General features: G+C 45.4%; 1 protein-coding gene across 6 annotated transcripts in view; it reads right to left on the reverse strand.

Annotated features, from left to right (window-relative positions):
• Positions 1 to 19,480, reverse strand: part of GDPD5 (glycerophosphodiester phosphodiesterase domain containing 5) — a 177,930-nt gene that overhangs the window by 23,548 nt on the left and 134,902 nt on the right. For all 6 annotated transcript variants that reach the window (XM_074860524.1, XM_074860527.1, XM_074860525.1 and 3 more), the window contains 4 exons: positions 18,506 to 18,604; positions 16,202 to 16,295; positions 12,428 to 12,573; positions 1,115 to 1,197 (listed from right to left, as the gene is read on the reverse strand). In XM_074860524.1, the coding sequence (XP_074716625.1) occupies positions 1,115 to 1,197; positions 12,428 to 12,573; positions 16,202 to 16,295; positions 18,506 to 18,604 (422 nt within the window). The remainder of the gene's footprint in view (positions 1 to 1,114; positions 1,198 to 12,427; positions 12,574 to 16,201; positions 16,296 to 18,505; positions 18,605 to 19,480) is intronic.

Consider the following 19,480-nt stretch of genomic DNA (forward strand, 5'->3'; position numbering starts at 1 on the left):
TGTGAGTCTGGACAGTCAAATAGCTGTCCCTTCACACAGTTAGTGAACTAAATTTGGAAAGAACAAGAATTGTATCACATACATCCCAATTCATACTTCATCCTTCCCTTCCACTCCCCAGTGGGAAGAAATTACTTTAGTTTTTATAAAATTGTTTGAAAGCAAATGATATAAAGAAAAAAAGCACTAACAAACTTCAGAAGCCCACCTTCCACCAGGCAAAAATATCTTTCCATCAAGATATGATGGATGCAAGACCGCATCTTTTCAAAGCGGTCAGAGAAATATAAAAGATCAGCTTCGAGTCTTTCTTGTACTTATAACAAACTGAGGGATCACCAAGACAAGTCATTACTGCTCCCTTTGTGCCACTTTTGCCCTCTTGCACATCTATAACTCATGCAAAAAACACAGTTTAGAAAAGGAACAATAATATTAAAGAATGATCACACTCCTAGAACAAAGCACAGCTCTCATTTACCCTCTCTAAATTGACCTTGTCAATTCAGCTCAACATCTGCCTGCAAGGAATGACTTTTTGACAGCAGTATCATTGGGTTCCTCCTTCCCCCAGCACTAGTGGCATAAGAGGGAGGGGAAGAGCAGAAGGGGCTTAACCCTGGGCCTCTAAATTCGAGTTTTGAAAGGCTGATAAAAACCCTCCTGAAGACTTCCAGTGCCATGAAGTCAGTTTGGGATGTCTGCTCTCTCTGCACCTGGGGCATGCCAACAAAACACACATTTAAGCAGGGCTGTCTCTTCCCAAGCCCAGGGGACTTCAAGCCAGGCTAGAAAGCAGGCACTGTTTCACTGTAATAAAGCTCTAGGATAAACTACAGTCTTCCTGCAACTGAAGATTAGTTTCATGACAAAGATATCCAGGTTCCCCCACCTGGACAACTTCAACTTTAATCAACATCTCAGTGGAACAATTCGTAGCGTCCGTGCATTACAAATGGAGACAGCAAGGAGTTACTGGATACATTCACCACAAGGCCCCTTTTCAACGGGCAAGAGCAGTAACCACCAGTCACACATCAGATAAGAAAGACCCAGCAGCATGGTTTGGGCCATTCATACAGGAAGTCTTGGACCAACCAGCACACCGGCTTACCTCAGTACAACATCAGCTTGGACTCCATACATCTTCTGCTCCACTGCCTTCTGGAAGGACATCAGAGTGTTTTCTGGTGCCAACTATGGGGGGAAAAAAAAGAGCAGTGAGAGATTAGTAGCAAGTGGAAATGTTTATGAAACCATGTCAGCATGGTTTAGAGATATTAGGGAGCCAAAACAATCTTGTTTTGCAGATCACAGACTGGCCAGTTACACTGGCATTCCCCAGACAGAATTGCATGTTACTAGAGCCTGAAGATGAACAATGCATTTACCTCCACTGATGGTCTTTCACACACAGGGTAGAGTTCAATGCAGAGTTATCATGGCCTGCAATGCCAGAAACCCGGCTAGCTCGAGGTCTGGTGCAAAATTAGAGTATGAGAGATTTGCTCACCAGTGTGGTTCCCCAAACAGTGGCTAGCTGAAGACTCCCAGCAAGTGATTGTTAATGTGATACCAATTCTCTGTTCATGGGTTATCTCCAGTTACCTAAACCACCTTAACCGTTCTTCATTCTCCTATCTTTCTATGCAAACAGTAATTATGAAGCCAGTATAGAAAGAAGGAAGTCCAGAAACCAGGGTATTATCATAGAATCACAGACTGGTTTGGGTTGGAAGGGACATTAAACATCATCCACTTCCAACCCTCTACCACGGGCAGGGACACCTTCCACTAGCCCAGGTTGCCCAAAGCCCCGTCCAACCTGGCCTTGAACCCTTCCAGGGAGGGGGCAGCCACAGCTTCTCTGGGCAACCTGTGCCAGGGCCTCACCACCCTCACAGGGAAGAACTTATTGCTTACATCTATCCTAAATCTACCCTCTTTCAGTTTAAAGCCATCACCCCTCAATTCTGTCACTACACCCCCTGATGACGAATCCCTCCCCCCTTTCCTGTAGCCCCTTTCAGTCCTGGGAGGGCGCTCTAAGGTCTCCCCGGAGCCTTCTCTTCTCCAGCTGAACCCCCCAACTCTCTCAGCCTGTCCTCACAGGGGGGTGCTCCAGCCCCCCGAGCATCTTCGTGGCCTCCTCTGGCCCCGCTCGAGCAGGTCCATGTCCTTCTGCTGTTGGTGCCCCCAGAGCTGGACCCAGCACTGCAGGGGGGTCTCCCGAGAGCGGAGCAGAGGGGGAGAATCCCCCCCCTCATCCTGCTGCCCACACTGCTCTGGGTGCAGCCCAGCACACGGGTGGCTTTCTGGGCTGCCAGCGCATGTTGCTGGCTCACAGGCAGTTTTCCACCCACCAACCCCCCCAAGTCCTTCTCCTTGGGGCTGCTCTCCAGCCACTACTTGCCCAGCCTGGACTTGTGCCTGGGATTGCCCCGACCCATGGGCAGGACCTTGCCCTTGGCCTTGTTGACCTCCATGAAGTTCACAGGGTCCCCCCTCTCCAGCCTGCCCAGGTCCCTCGGGATGGATCCCTTCCCTCACCGCACCACACAGCTCGGTGTTGGTGGGGAACTGGCTGAGTGTGCGCTCAGTCCCACTGTCCATGTCCACAACAAGGATGTTAAACAGCGCCAGTCCCAACCCCAACCCCTGAGGACACCCCTCATCGCTGCTCTCTACTCGGACATTGAGCTGTTGACCACAGCTCTTTGAGTGCGACCATCCAGCCAATTCTTTGTTCACTGCGTGGCCCATCTGTCAAATCCATGTCTCTTCAATTTAGAGACAAGGATGTCATGTGGGACAGTGTCAAATGCTTTCCACAAGTCCAGATAGATTATCCATACCATGGAGAACACCTAGACCACTGTTCTGTAGCACATATTTTATTTCCACATCTACTCATTCAATGAAGTCATCTTATTAGTCTAAAACTTAGTTGATTTCTCTAACAACAGATGTTCTAGTTAGTTTAACAACAATTAAAAATAGCCTTAAGCCTAGAAAATTTATCTCAGTGGCTATCAGGGATAAGGACTAAAATTTTATTTCGGATTCCTTCCTGTTGAATGGAGCAGATAGTAACAGAAATCAGGGCTGTTTAAAAAAATATAGGGTGAAGAAAAATACTTTGTTTTTCTACAAAACCAGTACAGTATGGCTAGCCCCAAAATGTCATAAACCAACAGGCAGACCAGGAAAAAAAAAAAGACAACTGGAGAGAAAACCTGGCAGGCTTTCTGCACTGAAACATGACCACATCAAAACAAAGCTATTTTTAAAAATCATTTTCTTTTTTCCAATTTTGCTTCCAGGTTTAGAGCACCTGTAACATCCTGTTTTTCCACTCATCGCTGCCACCACCAGGATCAGTAAGTTTCCATCAAGACACAATGAGCATTTACAACCCACGATTTTCAAGAATTACTCAGGGGTTGGAAAATAGAATAAATTAAGCACAAAGGCCTAAATGCACCATGCAAGCAAGGTGCACAATAAATATAAAAAACTGCTCAAGAGTCTAAGGTGTCTCTAAGGATCATTTGTTTTCTTATATGCTGATCACCTTACTGCTTGGGTCAGCAAAGCTTTGGGATAAAATAATCAGACCAAATGTCAGCAACAACCTTCACACAGCTCCGGTATCTCTCTACTGAATTCCTCCGGCTCAAACCACACATCAATACTAGTTCATTTTTATGTTTGTTCAACAAAGGCAACACAGAGGAACGTTATCTTCCTTAAAAAAAGCTTCTAATCAAAGCCTGACTTGTCTAGGCGAAGATAGAGGCAACGCCCCCATCACACCCTCTTGCACAGTCCAGCACCGGGTCATGCAAGGTCGGGACTGAAAAGAGCTTTTGGCAATATATGCACAATGCTCAGAGCTGTCAGCAGGGAGCAGCAGCCACAAAGATCTGAAGATCCCATTCAGACTTGCTCCATCTCCTTGGGTTGCTTTCAGCATCTCAGGTTTCCCCTCCCAAGTAGCTCAGGTTTCCTCAGGATAACACTGCAAGGTGATCCTCTCTCTACAGGGTAATGCTAAATGTTTGCTTTCAGAGACTGCAGCAATCAGAAGGAAATGAAGTGAGCTGTCTTCAAACGAGAGACAGCTGAGCTAGAGAAACCAAAGGACAATGCAAGTCCAGCAGCCTGTCAGGAAGGGTTGCTGGGCAGATGCAACACAAGTCCCAGCTCAAGATGTGGCACCACATCAAGCAGCAAGTGAACCCTCACCCCTATAAGCAGTCTTGCCAGGGATGCGGACAACCAAGGAACAGGAAAGCAAAGTGTACTGAGCTGTAAATCATCTCTCAGGCTAAGGCAGACTGGAAAGGACAGGTTGGACTAACTCCACTACACAATGAATGCAAAAACCTTTGACACAGGTAGGGCAACACTGCTGTTACCCACATACACAATGAGGAGCCCATATTGCATGAATCAGGGCTAACGAAGGCAACCAAGCATGGCTACAATATTATTCCACCTCTGTAGAGATGGACCAACATGACCAAGGTCTTCTCATGTCTTACCTATACACCAAACTCTGACACAACAGAATCCTAACCCAGAGAGGGCACAGATTCTGCTGTTTAATAACAAGATTAAAAATGGTTCTTGCCTCTTTCCAGTGTATTTCAGTTTCTGCAGGGCCAGGGTCAAGCCTTGCTTGGACACTAGTCCTCCTGAGATGCAGTTGGTTTGAGGTGCAGGGGAAGCTTTGACCTAAATGACGGGGGAGCTCCAGCCTCCAGTGTTGGAGGCACTCAAAGGAAACACAGAACCTAACAGATCTGAGGTGGCAAAGTCAATACACAGGAGCCTCCATCAGCTGGACGGGGGAAAAGTAAATTTAGACAGAGCTAAGACTGCACGCAGAGGTGATAGATGAAAGCCAAATAAGAAAACAGCCTTTTGGGGATGGGATTTCTGTTTGCCAGACTGGACAAATTTGGCCATGTAAAGATAGTAGTGATGTTCATGCATCTTAAGGGCAGTGCTGTAATATAGGTTGCAGCAAGATAAAAGCCTGAGATTTTCACTGAGTTTTAAAACTCAGTGCACTATGACTGTCCCATCCTCAGCACTCAGACATTTGCCACTGAGTTTAACCCTGTGGAGAGATGATCTCAACCCCAGGAGTAGAATATCCCACTCCTGCCTCATCCCTAGCCCCTACAGAGTTTGCAGACCAAGCTTCAGTCTTCAAGAAGGGCAGAACTTAACCAGACCCCACCAGGGCTGCATGCAGCTTCTCAGATGCGAGGCACATCCATTCCTTTCCCAGGAACTTGACCCCAAACACGTTAAACTTACAAAACTCTGGCCAGATCTGCATTGAAAATGCAGCTTTGCAGCTGTACAGAGGAAGCAGCATTTTAAAACTGTTTTAAGAACAGATTGTCACTTAAGGTCTGACCATCCAAATACGCACTTAGGAGCTGTAACATCATCTTCATCACAACACCACTAGAAGTGAAGAGCATCCTCTTGAAGAGAGTTTATAGGTGGATGAACATCTCTGGCTGCTCTGAATCAGCAGCACGGACGTCAGCAGAAGTGCTCTCCATAACACGGTGCCCCACGAGGGCATGTGCTGGGTAGTCTCTTAACACACCACAATGCTACTACTTGACAGCACGATTCCCTGTGGGTCAGAAGCTTGTGAAAAGAAGATAAGCCCTTCAGGCAAAGGCATCATCTTCTTGTGAGCATGTGGTGGGTAAGCTCCTAACCTGGCCAGAGCCAGTCACCCTGATATAAATAATTACATCTCCAAATGAGTCCATCATTGATGCAGAAAGCTGTCCTCCCTGGTTTCTAAACCTCTTGATCGATCCTAGCCTTGAGGGGACTCAACAAGCCACTCACACCAATGACATAACCCAGTAAAGGTCAATCAGAAAGCCAGGAAAGCAAATTTAACCCTGTCCCCTAAAATCAGATGCTGCCTATTCCCGGAGGTTCCCCTGGCACCACTTTGGAGGCAGAATTTCTCTGTACCAGGACTTCATATCCCCTGCAATGCAAGGTTTTTGTGAAAAGGGAAAATCTGAGTTACAGGTCTTTCCATCACCCCAGCCTGTCTCTGTCTCCCTCTAAGAAAAAAAGGAGCTGAAGACCCAAATTCAGTATGTTTAGGGTAGAGGTACAGGAATTACTGGCTGAGATTAGTGCTAAATTTTTTTTAAAATGTTTTACAGCACAACTGCAGTAACTAAATAAATGCATAAACTTTCTGCTTGTGTTTTTCTGTCTCCCTCCAGTTTCTTTGATGGTTTTTCCTCCTTTACACAATACATTCAGGCACGTTATGTCTAAAACCCAAATCCAGGCTGCAGTGATCCAGTGCAACAGGACACAATTTTAATTTCTTAAGAAACCAGTGCTGAAGTAAAGGAAGCCCTGAGGCATAAAGCAATGATTTCACTCCAAAACCTCTGTCCTATATAAACCTTGCCAACATCCACTGAAAGCCACAAACAGACCCTGTCCAGGGTTTCTAGAAGCTGTTCCTACTCTGCACTTGGTTTGATAGGCTCATCCCTTGCAAAGATCAGGCTACTATTCATTTCTTCCTGTTACAGAGTCACAGCAAGTAATTTCTAGAAAATTGCCCATGGATGAACTTATTTTGACTATTTTTGTGCTCAGAAGCCAATTGCAAATGCTTTCAAACGGAGTCAAGAGCTCTGTACTTTCCTTAATGAAGATTATGAAAGCGTGCTAGTTACAGCAGCGTAGCCTTGCTACAGAGGGACATCACTAGACTGCATTTTTCCCCTAATTAGCCACCTTGCCAGGCCTTAATAAAAATCACTGTATCATTTTTATGTTGGGGAGGCTAATGCAGAAGCTTGCACAGGAGAACCAAATTTGTTCCAAAGTGTAACTGAAGTCACTGCACACCTCTAGCACTGTGTGCCGAGCTGCACTAAAGGATTTGATCTTTGCTTCATCGACAAACTTTAGGGATATTTTCTCATCCTTTTGGAAACATGACCATCGTTTAAAATTTTTTTTAAGTTCTCCCTGCCTTAGCTCTCCTTTCCAGTATCAGTCTCTCGTCTGCCAATAATTGGACTAAAAACTCAAGGCATGATTAGGACAATACCTGAAAAAGGGTATTTTCCTTCTTGTAAAAAGATGCCTTTTGGAAGTTCCCTGTATGGGACTTAGGTGTGGGATCTCCCAGTACACTGATTTCAGCATTAGTCTCCCATCATGCCAGGTCACTATGGGGCAACAACAATACTGTTTAAAAAAAAAAATAAAATGTATCTTTAATCCCTAGGAATTCTAGGTATTTTAGAGAGCATACATATCCAGCACTGCTGGAAACAGCTCAACTAGACTGAAAGGAAGGGAAAAAGCACAAAACGAAAAGAGAAAAAAAGGATTGTTTTGGACAACAGGATAAACTCAAAAGCAAAAAGCCATTAGAAATTTAGTAACTAGATACAGGAGATGAGACCTCATTATTGTTGTACTGCACACAAAAAAAGCTGAAGCTTGATTTAATGAAAGGCTACCTAACCTTACATAGATTTATTTCAACGAACACAAGCCTTTCTCCTGGTCTAACAGAAGATGCTAATTGTGATTGTTTGTTACTATCGATCGGACCACCAGGCAGGTTGACTGGCCATATTTTTAATAGGTGGGTTTACATCAGATGTGCAGCAAACCAAATGCTTCTTGATTTCAGCAGCACAAGCAGTACAAACCAAAGCACTTCAGAGCCCTTAAAAAATAAAGCCATCCCAAATAGGTGGTGGCAAAGTTTTGGTACCCAAGAGAAGATGAAATAAAGGCCCTCAAAAAACCGCCAAGACAACAAAACCCCCCAAATAATAGAAAGAAATCACCAGGTTTTCTTCATTGTCTGAAAGCTCTCCAATGAACCAGTCACAACCAAAAATCTTCATTACAGTTTCTATTGGTAGTTGGCACCACAAGATGACAAAACAGCGTCTCTGTGAGAAGGCCAACATACACTGGAGGCACCTTCAGGAGTCAAAAAAAATAAAACCAGCTCCACACATGCAAGGCCATATTTGCTGGAATTTTCCCTGGAACAGCATGACACACTCCCTGTCGAGGCAAAACATTGCCATGCAGTAACCCAACAGGTAAAACCTAAGCACAATTAAACGTTGGCTGCCCACCAAGGTACTTTGTCCCAGCAACGGGTACTTTTCCACTCTGGGGTTTTGCAAAGCCAATGAGTCAGCATCGCTGGAGAACGTTCCTCCCAGCACGGTGCCTGCGCTCAAGCGAGGAGATGGGACATCATCTGCCATGCTGGAAGGAGCTCGACGGCACGAGCGCCTCACACTTCGAGGCACACAGGCAGCTGCTTCAGCACAGTCTCCCTCAGTGCTGTTCAGACATGCCGAAAACCAGCTGTACGGGTGGTTTGCCAAAAGCGTTTATTTCAATGCTATTTGTAGCCTCCAGCTCTGAAATCAAGAGTGGTTCTTGCCTCCGACATGCTTGGATGGTTTCCACAGGTTTAGCCTGATTGTTTTGAGACCAACCGCTACCTTTTTGGTGCCAGTAATGGGAGGTGAGTTTCCAGGCTTCATGAAGGTTTCCAAGGAGACAGATAAAGCTCAGATAAGTCCTTGCTATTATTAATCCTTTGGGTGATTTTTACAATACAATTTGAGATCAGAGATCACCATAAACCTACTCATTTTTATAAGGAATGTGTATTTAGGACTAGCAACCTAGAAGCAAGTAGGATTATGGACAGCACCTTCTTCTGATCCCAAAAGCAAAGACAACCTGCCTCAAGCTGAAGCACCGTGTGAGGAAAGACACTTGGAAGAAGATTTTAAAGGTGCAAAGAAGAGTGGAAGTTGATGTCCTACTTGATGAAGTTCCTCATTTTCATCTCAGATTTGGTGCCAGCTTTTACCCTCTACCCTTGTTTTGGCTTATCCTCAGGATAAGTGTCATCTTGCTGTGGTGGTAAACGTGCCAGACAAGTTTATCGCCATTGAAGACAAAATACAACGAGATTTCTGTAAGAAGAATAAAAAGGATGGAAGACCAGAGACAGCAGACACCTACTCATAAAACCATCTGAAAAGTTTAACATCAATTACAGAGAACCCCATCTTATGTTTTGGGGTGTACCCATCAGAACAAAACCCTTTCAAACCAACAGCCATCAAGTGAGGGCTAAAACCCTCAATTCCCAGCACATTGCTGCCATAACCCTGATGTTCTTCTGATGGGAGTCCAGAACAGAAACAGATCTAGAGGCTGAATAATTAATTTTAAAAGATCCTTTGAAAAGAAACTGACTAACTAAACACCTGCTAAGAGAAAGGGTTTTGAGATGGCACCCTGATGGGAACAGACATTTAGCACAGTGAAAAGTGGTCATGGCTGAATGATGTTTAAGGCAAGGGAAGGTAGAAGGAGTCCTGCAGAAGAACCTTTCTAGCAGTGAATTAAAGCTCATGGGGAACAGGATGACACCAAAGGTACATTGCTTCAAGGACCACTACCACTACAGACAAATGGTCAGCCAGTGTGGAACCAGCAGCTCTGCTGTACTACAAAAAGCCACACTTCATCTAGGTACAGATGCCAGGATGGTTTCAGATTTTCTCTTGCTAATTAAAATGCAAGGACTTCTGCCCTCTTCCAGTTAAGACAAATTATATGAGCCATATGGCCTTTGTTCCTCACATTTTTCCTCCACAGAACAAGGACAGCAGCTGAGTTGCACTCACACAGACACAGTGAATGTTGCTGTTAAAAATCCTAAAGGGATGAGAGAAGATAGACAGGGCACACGCATGCATGGAGGAAATCAGACTCCAGATTGCAAAGGAAGATCACTGCCCCTGTATGAGGGGCAGGCTGCATGCACTGATGGATCAGCTTGCCAAGTACTGTATCCCTCAGGAAGTGCACGCATCTGCAGCTTTCCTGGGAAACTCCATTTCACCACTTTTTGTCCTACATGTTATCCCCAGCAAATCCTTTATTTCAGAACAAGTGTCTTCAGCCATCCCATGGATCCCCTTCACTCTTTTTTGTCAGAAGAGCACTCAGTTGTATTTGTGTCCTTCTAGTATACAAGCATTGGATGTGCAAATGCAGTATTATAGATCAAGTCCTGCCAGACAGGTGAAGCAACCAGCTATCAGGCTTTATCAGAGAGCATTTTTATCTGCACAGCAAATCCCATTTGTCTTGCTTCAGGAGATTTGAAGGCAAATATTGCATTGCTTCTTATTATCTCCACTCCCACTAGATCTAGTTTCACCTCAGGTCCCAAACTCCCAGGCTCTGCAGACTTTTGATCTTGATGTTGCCCAGGGGAGGATGTCTGTGTCCTACAGCCCCATCTCCAGACTGTTCTCTGGGCTGTTTCCTCTTCTCTAGCTCTGTTTGGCCATTTCTCCAAAATAAACTATATACACTTGGCCTCAACGGCAAAAGTGTAGTAAGGAGCCCTGTGAAAACAAGATCCTAGTAACAGAAATGCCTTTTGGCAAAGCTTTAAAGTCACTAGTTTCCAAGAAGATATGACTTAGTACAACCTGAGAACTTGCACTGTAGGTGGAGTTCTTCAAACTTAAGGTGACATTTGATATAGCAAAAAGCTGGGCTAGATAGAAATACAGAACAAGGTTTTTTTTGACCACCTGTCTCTGGTCCTCATCCTTCTTATCCTGTCTCAGCTTCGCCATTCAAGGGCACAGTCAGAGGACACTCACTACACATACAGCAAAGGCAAAGCAGTTGGATAAACCTACTGCCAACACATCATGGGACGTGCAGACTCCTGTATGGAGGCTGGAACAAGGTTTGCTGGTGTCTGATCTTGCTTCTTGTGGGCTTCAGAGCAAACCATCTGCTGCTAACAGACCACCAGCTCTGTGTATTGGGGAATGGTGAAGGGGAGGGATGCACCCTCCTGAACAACACCTGGGCCACAGTTCCACAGGCAGCACTGAGTGTCCTCCTCCACTGCTCTTAATCACCCTTTGTAACCCTCTGCACCCACTCTAAGATGCAAGCAGCATCTTTCCAGATAGGTTTATTTCATAATAGAAGGAAGTTGTCTGCTGTTTAGTTTCTTTAGAAGGCTATGGGGAGGGCGGGGGGCACACAGGCCTGGAAACCCCACAGGAAGAAAATCTCCTAACAGGTTTTGTGATTTTCTGCCATGCAGAAAGCATGCAGAGCACAGGATCTCACTTGGCTTCTTCTGGCCTTCATTTCTGGTACCAACTCAGTAGGACAGGAAAAAACATTTATCATGCCCAGAACTTCATTCCATCACCCACAGAGGCAATAGAGTTAAGAGTGACACAAATTAAGCTGGCATTTCAAGAGATTGCTTGAAGAAAGAAATCATTAAAAATAAAAAGAACTAAAATAAAACTCTTCTGGGTCATGACAGGTGTTTCCCTCACCTAACAAACTCCCCTAGTGCACGCTCTTGGACTTGGAGAGGAGCTCAAGCATGCCTCAGCCTCCCAAATACATTCTGACAGCCTATACAAATATATTTTTCTGCTTTGAATGTCAGCAAAATAAAAGTTAGTTGCATGCCTTAAAAAAAAATACATTCACAAATCCAGTGCCTACACTGCAGTACATTATCTTGTCTGAAGTCGATCAACCAGCAGAGAGAGATGGAGGTACAACTGTGCAACAGACCTATGCACAGAAGAACCCAAACTAGAGACCCAGGCCAGTATGTCCAAACACCACAGGACAGTGCTATCCTAGCCCAGGGCTGGGCCCAAGCCAGCATGCTCCATCTTTAGCCTGGACATGTCCAGAAACCTTGAAGAAGAAAGGACTGTATGATTATGATTTCAAGGTCTACCCAGAGGCAGATGACAGGGATGTTTCATCACCTCACCCAGTCTCATGATGATCTGCAATGCAATAGTATTGTGCAGTCACATAGGGTCACAGCTGTTTGTTTTTCCAGATTGCCACATAGTCGAGGTATCTTGCTGTGAGCTGAGCTTAACCACTGCTAGTGAGGTCCTGCAAAGGGCACAAAGACTGGGCCTCAAACTCTAAAGAAAAAAATATCACAAGCTTCTACTTCTGCAGCTCAGGGGCCAAGAGCTGAAGAGCAAAAGCCAGCAGAATGAACAGCCAGAAAAATGCAATGGCACAAACCACCCTGAGCAAGGCAAGGATTGTCCTTTTGTTTCTAAGGCATCTAGACCATCTGGGGTGTGACTTGACTCGGGGTTCATGTACTGATTTATGACCACAGTAATTCTAGCCAGGAGGTGTGCCTCAAAGCTACACTTGTCATATATTCTCTAGAGAGCAGCCTGGAGACCATCAGATCTGGTACCATCCTTTACACAGGCAGAAGAGCCAGACAACGCAGTACTAATAACGTGAGACTACTCACCATCGGTGCTCCACGGTGACCTATAATGGCTGGTTTTGGTCCTAGAGCCTTCTTCTCCATTATGCAAGGGGACGAGATGGTGAGGGGAACGAGGTAAAGTGCAACTACAACTGCGAGGTATGCAGTAAACATCAGCATCTGAGAAGCTGAGGTGGAAAGAGAGAGAAAGAGCTGGTGAAAACATTGATCCTGACCTCTTCACACCACAGGAGCAAAGTCAAGACACCTTCATCTTTCTCCAGAGAAGTCACTGATCTACAGCCATTGCCCCTAGTACAAAGCAGAACTCTGTGTTTAGGGAAAAATATATTGTATTTTTTAAAAAGTCTCTTTGAGCTAATCAAGTCCTGAGGGAGGATTGCACTTCATTTTTTATCAGGAAAACAAAACGTTAAGCAAATTGCTTAAAGTCCCAGCAACATGGCCCAAAACACTTCTGATTTCCAGCCCTTTGGGTGGGACAGCACCAAATTTTGCCCTGCCCGACAGCAGAAATAGATCACCAGTTAAACATATCTACAAATAAGTCATGACACAATGTCAGTACATTTAATATCACTTGGGTTTACATCACTTGTGTTTAACATTGGTAGTTCACCAACACTACCCATTTCAGCCAGGGTAACACCACTTTAACTGCTTCTGCATTAGGATTTGTGCCAGCCAGAACTGAATTAATTTACAATAATGTTTTACTGATTAAGGTGGACATGTTTAAGTAAGTCCTTGGGTTGTGATGGTGCTGCACTGCCCGGGGTCTCTGCAAGCAGCAATATTACAGGACTGGCAAAAGCAGCAAAGAGGATGCTGGCTGCAGTGCTTGGGTCCAGATGAGCAGTCCTGCCTCCCACGCTATGCCTCAGCCACCCGCCTCCGACTGCTGGTGACTTCTCAAAGTCCAAAACATGTGAGAATTTTTCGAAGGTGCTGACAGTGCAACAGAAACACCCCTTGTTCTCAACAGGCACATATTCCTTATAAAGAACAACAGGCATCTTTGAATTCCTGAGCTATTTGGAGTCACTTGAAACCACAGATATTAAAGCATAAGACTCCTTTATTATTATTAATAATAATTTATTTTTCAGACTCACTAAGGCTTTGGAACTCAAGCAAGAACCTCAAAAAAAACCCCTTTAAAACAAATATTTGCCATGGACGCAAGGTGGAGAAGGTGGGCTTATTTTTTAGGGGAAGGACAGAACAGCCCAGCTTTGGTCCTGACCACAACTGATCTGGTTTCACACACAAACTGCTTTTGCTTCCAGCATCTAATAGCTTCATTCAAACATGTTCCTACAAGCCAGAAAGTAACACTGGTAACTTTGCCAGCTAATTTTTCCTCCTCTCTGGAAGAGGTGTCAATCACCCACAGAGCATTCAAGGAACTGAAAGGCATCTTGCTAAGTGAGCTCATGCTGTGTCCTGCACCATAAAGGGATGGTGCCCTGGAGTTGTGCGTTACCAGCATCAAAACCTCCAGATGGACACAGGACATGATCCTGACCCAATTCTTACTCACCCCGGGGACACCACACACCAACCAGGCTTTGAAAAATCAGCCTAATTGTCAGCCAAGTCTCAGCCTGTGCAAAGAATCTGGTCCCTTCCTAGTACTGCAGTTCAGGGACTAAACAGCTCAGATTCAGACTAAAGGTAAGCACCATGTGAAATGCATGGGCTTCCAAATATTTTTACCATTGGACTGCACCCACAAGGAAAGGATGCCCCAGCATGGGCCACAGACCATGTTAAAATGGAGCTGAAGACTTCACCCAGCCATGCATATGTGGGAGCTGAGACCATGCACAAAAACCCGAAGTGAAGTATGTGCATGAAATACAAGCACAGTACATACTGTTCAATTTAAGGTGGGATGGTCTGTATGGAAGAAGCTCCCCTGGTGACCACCCAAGCCAAGCAAGCATGACAGATAAATCCCTCACTTTCTACAACATGACAACACCAATGACAACATTTAGATGCAAGCTTCCTCCTCCATTCCTCCTGCTCTTAGTGACCACACCAGCCTAGTTTGGGCTCCTGGAAGAGTTTCACGTTTCTCACACTGCTGTTTGCTACTGAAGACTGCCAGGGCTGCCTTGAGTCCAATGTTTTCTATCTGACCTCAGAAGCAAGCTTCGAAAACAAGCTACTACCTTTTAAAACACTGTAGCTATTCAAGAAACTTCTATTCTCCAGCTTCGGAAAAAGTAGTATAAGGGGAACAAAAAAAAGTGTAAATTTCTTCAGTAAAAAAGCCAGTTGCTGAAGACTGTCACGTGCCTCAAAAAGACAAGAACAGATTGTTGCACCGATGACTACAGCTGCACCGGTTATTTCTAAAATATTATTATTAGTGAGTGAATCTTATTTTCCCATTACATGCAACTGTAGGTTCTCACAGACATCTCAGTTCTTCTCTTCCATTTTTAACACCACCATGTCAAACATAACTGTACCAAAAAGTCTGTAAACTCCTCCAGGTAAGATACCTTTCACAAGAAAAATGACCCTGAAATAACTAAGATCCAATGGTACAGAGGAGATGAATGTTTTTCCTTAAAAACAAACAAAAAACCCAACCCAGGAGCAGAAAAGGAGAACAGCTTCCTGGCTTATTAAAAACAAACAAAAAAGCCATTTTCAGGGAACTCAGCTGCAAGAGAAGTATGAGGAATTCAGGAGCACATGCAGTCTCTGCTGTAGGAGTAACCACAAATCCTCCCTCAACTGGCAGCCTAATTACATGCTAAGACATATTTAAGAACCACCAGGTACAGCTTTATTGGCATATTTATGAATTAAGGCAGAGCAATTCTTTCTTTAAAAGGCCTCTCTGGATATCAAAGTCTTTCCATCTTCAGACACACAGTTTCCTCATTCTTGACTCCCACTTCTTGGAAGTCTTTTGCAAGTGCTGCCAAATCCTTCCAGGGCTTATATTTTGCTGCAGGTTAAATACCAATTAAAATAATTTTTCTGGAGCTGGCACAAGTGTCTGAGAACATCCATGGACGCCCTGAAGAAAAACACTTCTGAGGACACAGGAGGATCAAATTATTTCACAAGAAAACCTGGAGGAACAGCTTAGACTTGGGAGAGCCCTGGCAACAAGGTGGGACAGGGGAGATGCACAGAAGAGCTTATTTCCCTGGACAGAACCATCAACAACAGCAGCTGGGTTCAGTGTGTCTTCCATCAGTCTGCTCTTTTAGATCATGTCTCCACGTGCATTTAAGGAAGCACCTAACCATCAGGGGACCAGATCTCCACTGAGCAAGCCCTCCAAGAGCTACTGCATCACAAGCAACAAGTCCATGAAGGCTTTCAAAGGCCAAATGCACCTAGAAATGCAGGTGAACAAAAGCCAAGGAGATGGGAGAAGGCAGAAGGGCTTGTAAGATCCGAAGAATAACACTGCATGTTATCTGCAGAGGGTGCGTTTATGTTTTCTAAAGCAGACTGATGAAAATCTGGTTGCTTCCATTCATTGCATCATTGAAAACTGCCCTTTCACCTCCAACCCCTTTGTGCTTTCAACAACAGAACAGCAGCCATGGGATCTGGATGCATCCCCAGACCAGATTCACCCACTCCAGTTTCAATCAGGTTACTCTAGGAGAGCCTCCACCTCCCCACCATACTGGAGGCTGCCGAGCCCAGGGAAGGAACCAGCACTGTCTCCTGCCAGCTGGTTCCCAACGGGAGGACCCACACCCCACCAGCCACCCACCAGCCCCTGACCACCACACAAGGACAAGTGTTACTCACTGGCTTTCTCCATTCGTGCAAACTGCCCCGCTATCAACCACGACAGGGCCGTGACCGCCGCAAGTGCTCCTATGTGCAAGAAAGGGGCTGTAGCCTGCAGGACACAAGAACAGGAGAGAAAAAAAAATGATGACAAACACCCCAACACCTTGCAAATTCATTGGTCTTGCAGGGTCCACAGCGCATCAGATCAGTCTGTTTCCAGTTGGATTTCACACCATTCCTACATCAGGCTCCTGTATCTGGTTTGGCCATCTCTTCTTCCAAACCCTACCATTGCCTTTGGCACTTAGGCCACTATGAAGGCAAAGCAGGAAAGCTCTAAACCCCTTTTTGGGGAAGAGCTCACCCAATAACACAGATTTGGAAAAGGCCTCCTTAGACACCATGCAAATTCAAGTAAGGCTCTTGGTGCCACTAAGTTTTAAAGTTCTTGTAGTCCAGTTGAACACTGGTCAATGGCTCAATGCCCAGATGGAAATCAGTGATGAGTGGTGTCCCTCAGGGTCTGTATTGGGACCAGTACTGTTTAGTATCTTCACCAATGACATAGTGGGATCAAGTGTACCCTCAGCAAGTTTGAAGATGACACCAAGCTGAGTGGTGCGGCCGACACACCTGAGGGACAAGATGCTATCCAGGGGGACCTGGACAAGCTCGAGAAGTGGGCCCACATGAACTTCATGAAGTTCAACAAGGCCAAATGCAAGGTCCTGCACATGGGTTGGGGCAACTCCTGCAATCCATACAGGCTGGTGGATGAGTAGCTGGAGAGCAGCCCCAAGGAGAAGGATGTAGGAGTACTGGTGGGTGAAAAACTAGACATGAGCCAACAATGTGTGCTTGCAGCCCAGAAAGCCAACCATGTCCTGAGCTGCACCCAGAGCAGTGTGGGCAGCAGGTTGAGAGGGGGGGATTCTCCCCCTCTGCTCCACTCTCAGGAGACCCCCCGGCAGTGCTGGGTCCAGCTCTGGGGGCACCAACAGCAGAAGGACACAGACCTGCCCGAGCAGGGCCAGAGGAGGCCACAAAGATGCTTGGGGGGCTGGAGCACCTCCCCTGTGAGGACAGTCAGAGAGTTGGGGGTGTTCAGCTGGAGAAGAAAAGGCTCTGGGGAGGCCTTAGAGCAGCCTCCCAGGACTTAAAGAGGGAGTATAAGAAAGATGGGGGCAGACATTCTAGTAGGGCCTGTAACAATAGGACAAGGGGTAGTGGTTTTAAACTAAAAGCAGGAAGATTTAGACTAGCTATAAGGAAGAAATTTTTTTTACAGTGAGGGTGGTGAACCACTGGCACAGGTCCGCAGAGAGGTGGTAGATGCCCCATCCCTGGAAACATTCAAGGTCAGGTTGGACAGGGCTTTGAGCAACCTGATCCAGTTGAAGATGTCCCTGCTCATTGAAGGGGGGTTGGACTAAATGACCTTTAAAGGTCCCTTCCAACCCAAACCAGTCTGTGATTCTGTGAACACACTGGACTGTGTGTCACCAGGAGAGAAAGTTGGAGATGGATCCTCTGACTCATGCTTCTGTTCTCCAATTGCCTGTCTGAATCTTTAAAAAACAAGAAAAGGGAAGCACTTCTCAGAAATGTTAGTCACTTGTGTGAATGCTATTTTTTCCCCCCATGTGTTTGCGTATATTTGTGCACTCCCAAATATACAGCAGTGATCACCAGTAAAACCTCTCAAGCCTTTCATGGGCAAAATACTTTTTGGACCCCTTTTTGAGGAAGAGATGAAAAAGGAATAGAGAGCAGGTCTATCAAGAAATGAACAGTTTATAACTATATTCCTCTAATACTTAAATAGCCCTGCAGCATACTATAAGTATTTCTTAAAAGAGGACTAGAACACAGAAAGTTGTGTTCTTTTTTAGATATATATAAGTTTATGTGCAATGTAAAAACAAACCCAGAGTACTCCCATAGGAATGGGAAGAGCACGATGCTGCAGGCCTGGACACCAACAACCAGAGCACTGCTAGCCAAACTAAGAGGAGGAATTGCCCTCTCCCTCCAGCAACTATGAGTCACACCCAGCCTCAGTATTTTCCACCTCAAATGCTGCAGCCAAGTCCTGGTGAGTTTAAAGCAAAGAGCCCAGGAGATGGAGGCAAAGCGATTTAGTGGCCTTGAACTCCACATGGGAGTTTTACTGCAAATACTCTCATTGCCAAGATTTCAATATTGGGAGTGACAAACATCAAGATGGGGTTTTATATAGTAGGAAGGCACAAAGTTCATGACATGTAGCAGCACTGGCCCCTTTCCCCCCCCAGAGAAGCACCCTTGAAGACAACTTACTTGAAGTGAAATAAATACCATCTCCCATTCATCGTCCCAAAGCTGTGCTATTGATGACATGGTCACCACGGTAGTTATCAAGGTTGTCATCAGGCCAATCTGCAACAAATATGAGAGTATTTACATACTAGACCCTATCATTATCATATAAGTTTCACAGATTGGGAAATGGAGAGAGAGAAAACTTTTGTACATAATAAAAGGCCTAAACCAACTAGACTTAGGGCTCACAAGAAAAGAGGTTGGACTCATGTGTTGTCCCAGCATAACCTCCCCTTTTCCACCACTGGAGATACAACACTGGGCTAAATAGTCCCAGAGGGCACATCTCATGGATGATCTCTCACTTTCTTCACACAATGGCCAATGGTATGGAAAAATCAGGTGATTTGCTTTGCCAACAAACTGGATCAAAATCAGCTTAAATAGAGATTGGGTTCTGTCAGCCAACTTCAGGAGGTGATCCTGGACTCTGCTGGCCCTGCTGCAACAACCTGTGACGCACCAGGGTGGACTTTGCTCAGTTTGACTGTCCAACCCTTCTGTTCAGACATGAACCCTGAACACACCCAACAGACAACGAACATTGCACTTCATAAAGGATGAACATGCATGCAAACAAGGCTGTGAGTGCCCATCGCTAAGCAATCATCTTGAGATGGTTCAAGCACAACTTTGTGCATGGATGTGACTTCTCCTGGGTCTGAAACGGCAACAATCATGCAGTCAGCATCCAAGCCATGTTGACAGAGCAGTTGTAACAGATATCGTGACTTGAGAAGGGGCTCTGGATGACACAGCGGCTGAACTGAGACTGCAGACCAAGACCCAGTCCATCAGCCACCTCCTCCCAGAGTCCCTCTCCTCCACGTGGAAGCACGCAGAAGTCTGAGCAAAGCAGTCAAAAAGAACACATCACCTCCATTCCAAAGGTTAAAAGTTCAAACCGTCACAAACTGCCATAGAAATAACTCC

This window comes from Strix uralensis, chromosome 2 (assembly GCF_047716275.1).
Source record: "Strix uralensis isolate ZFMK-TIS-50842 chromosome 2, bStrUra1, whole genome shotgun sequence".
In the NCBI taxonomy this organism is placed as follows: Eukaryota; Metazoa; Chordata; class Aves; order Strigiformes; family Strigidae; genus Strix; species Strix uralensis.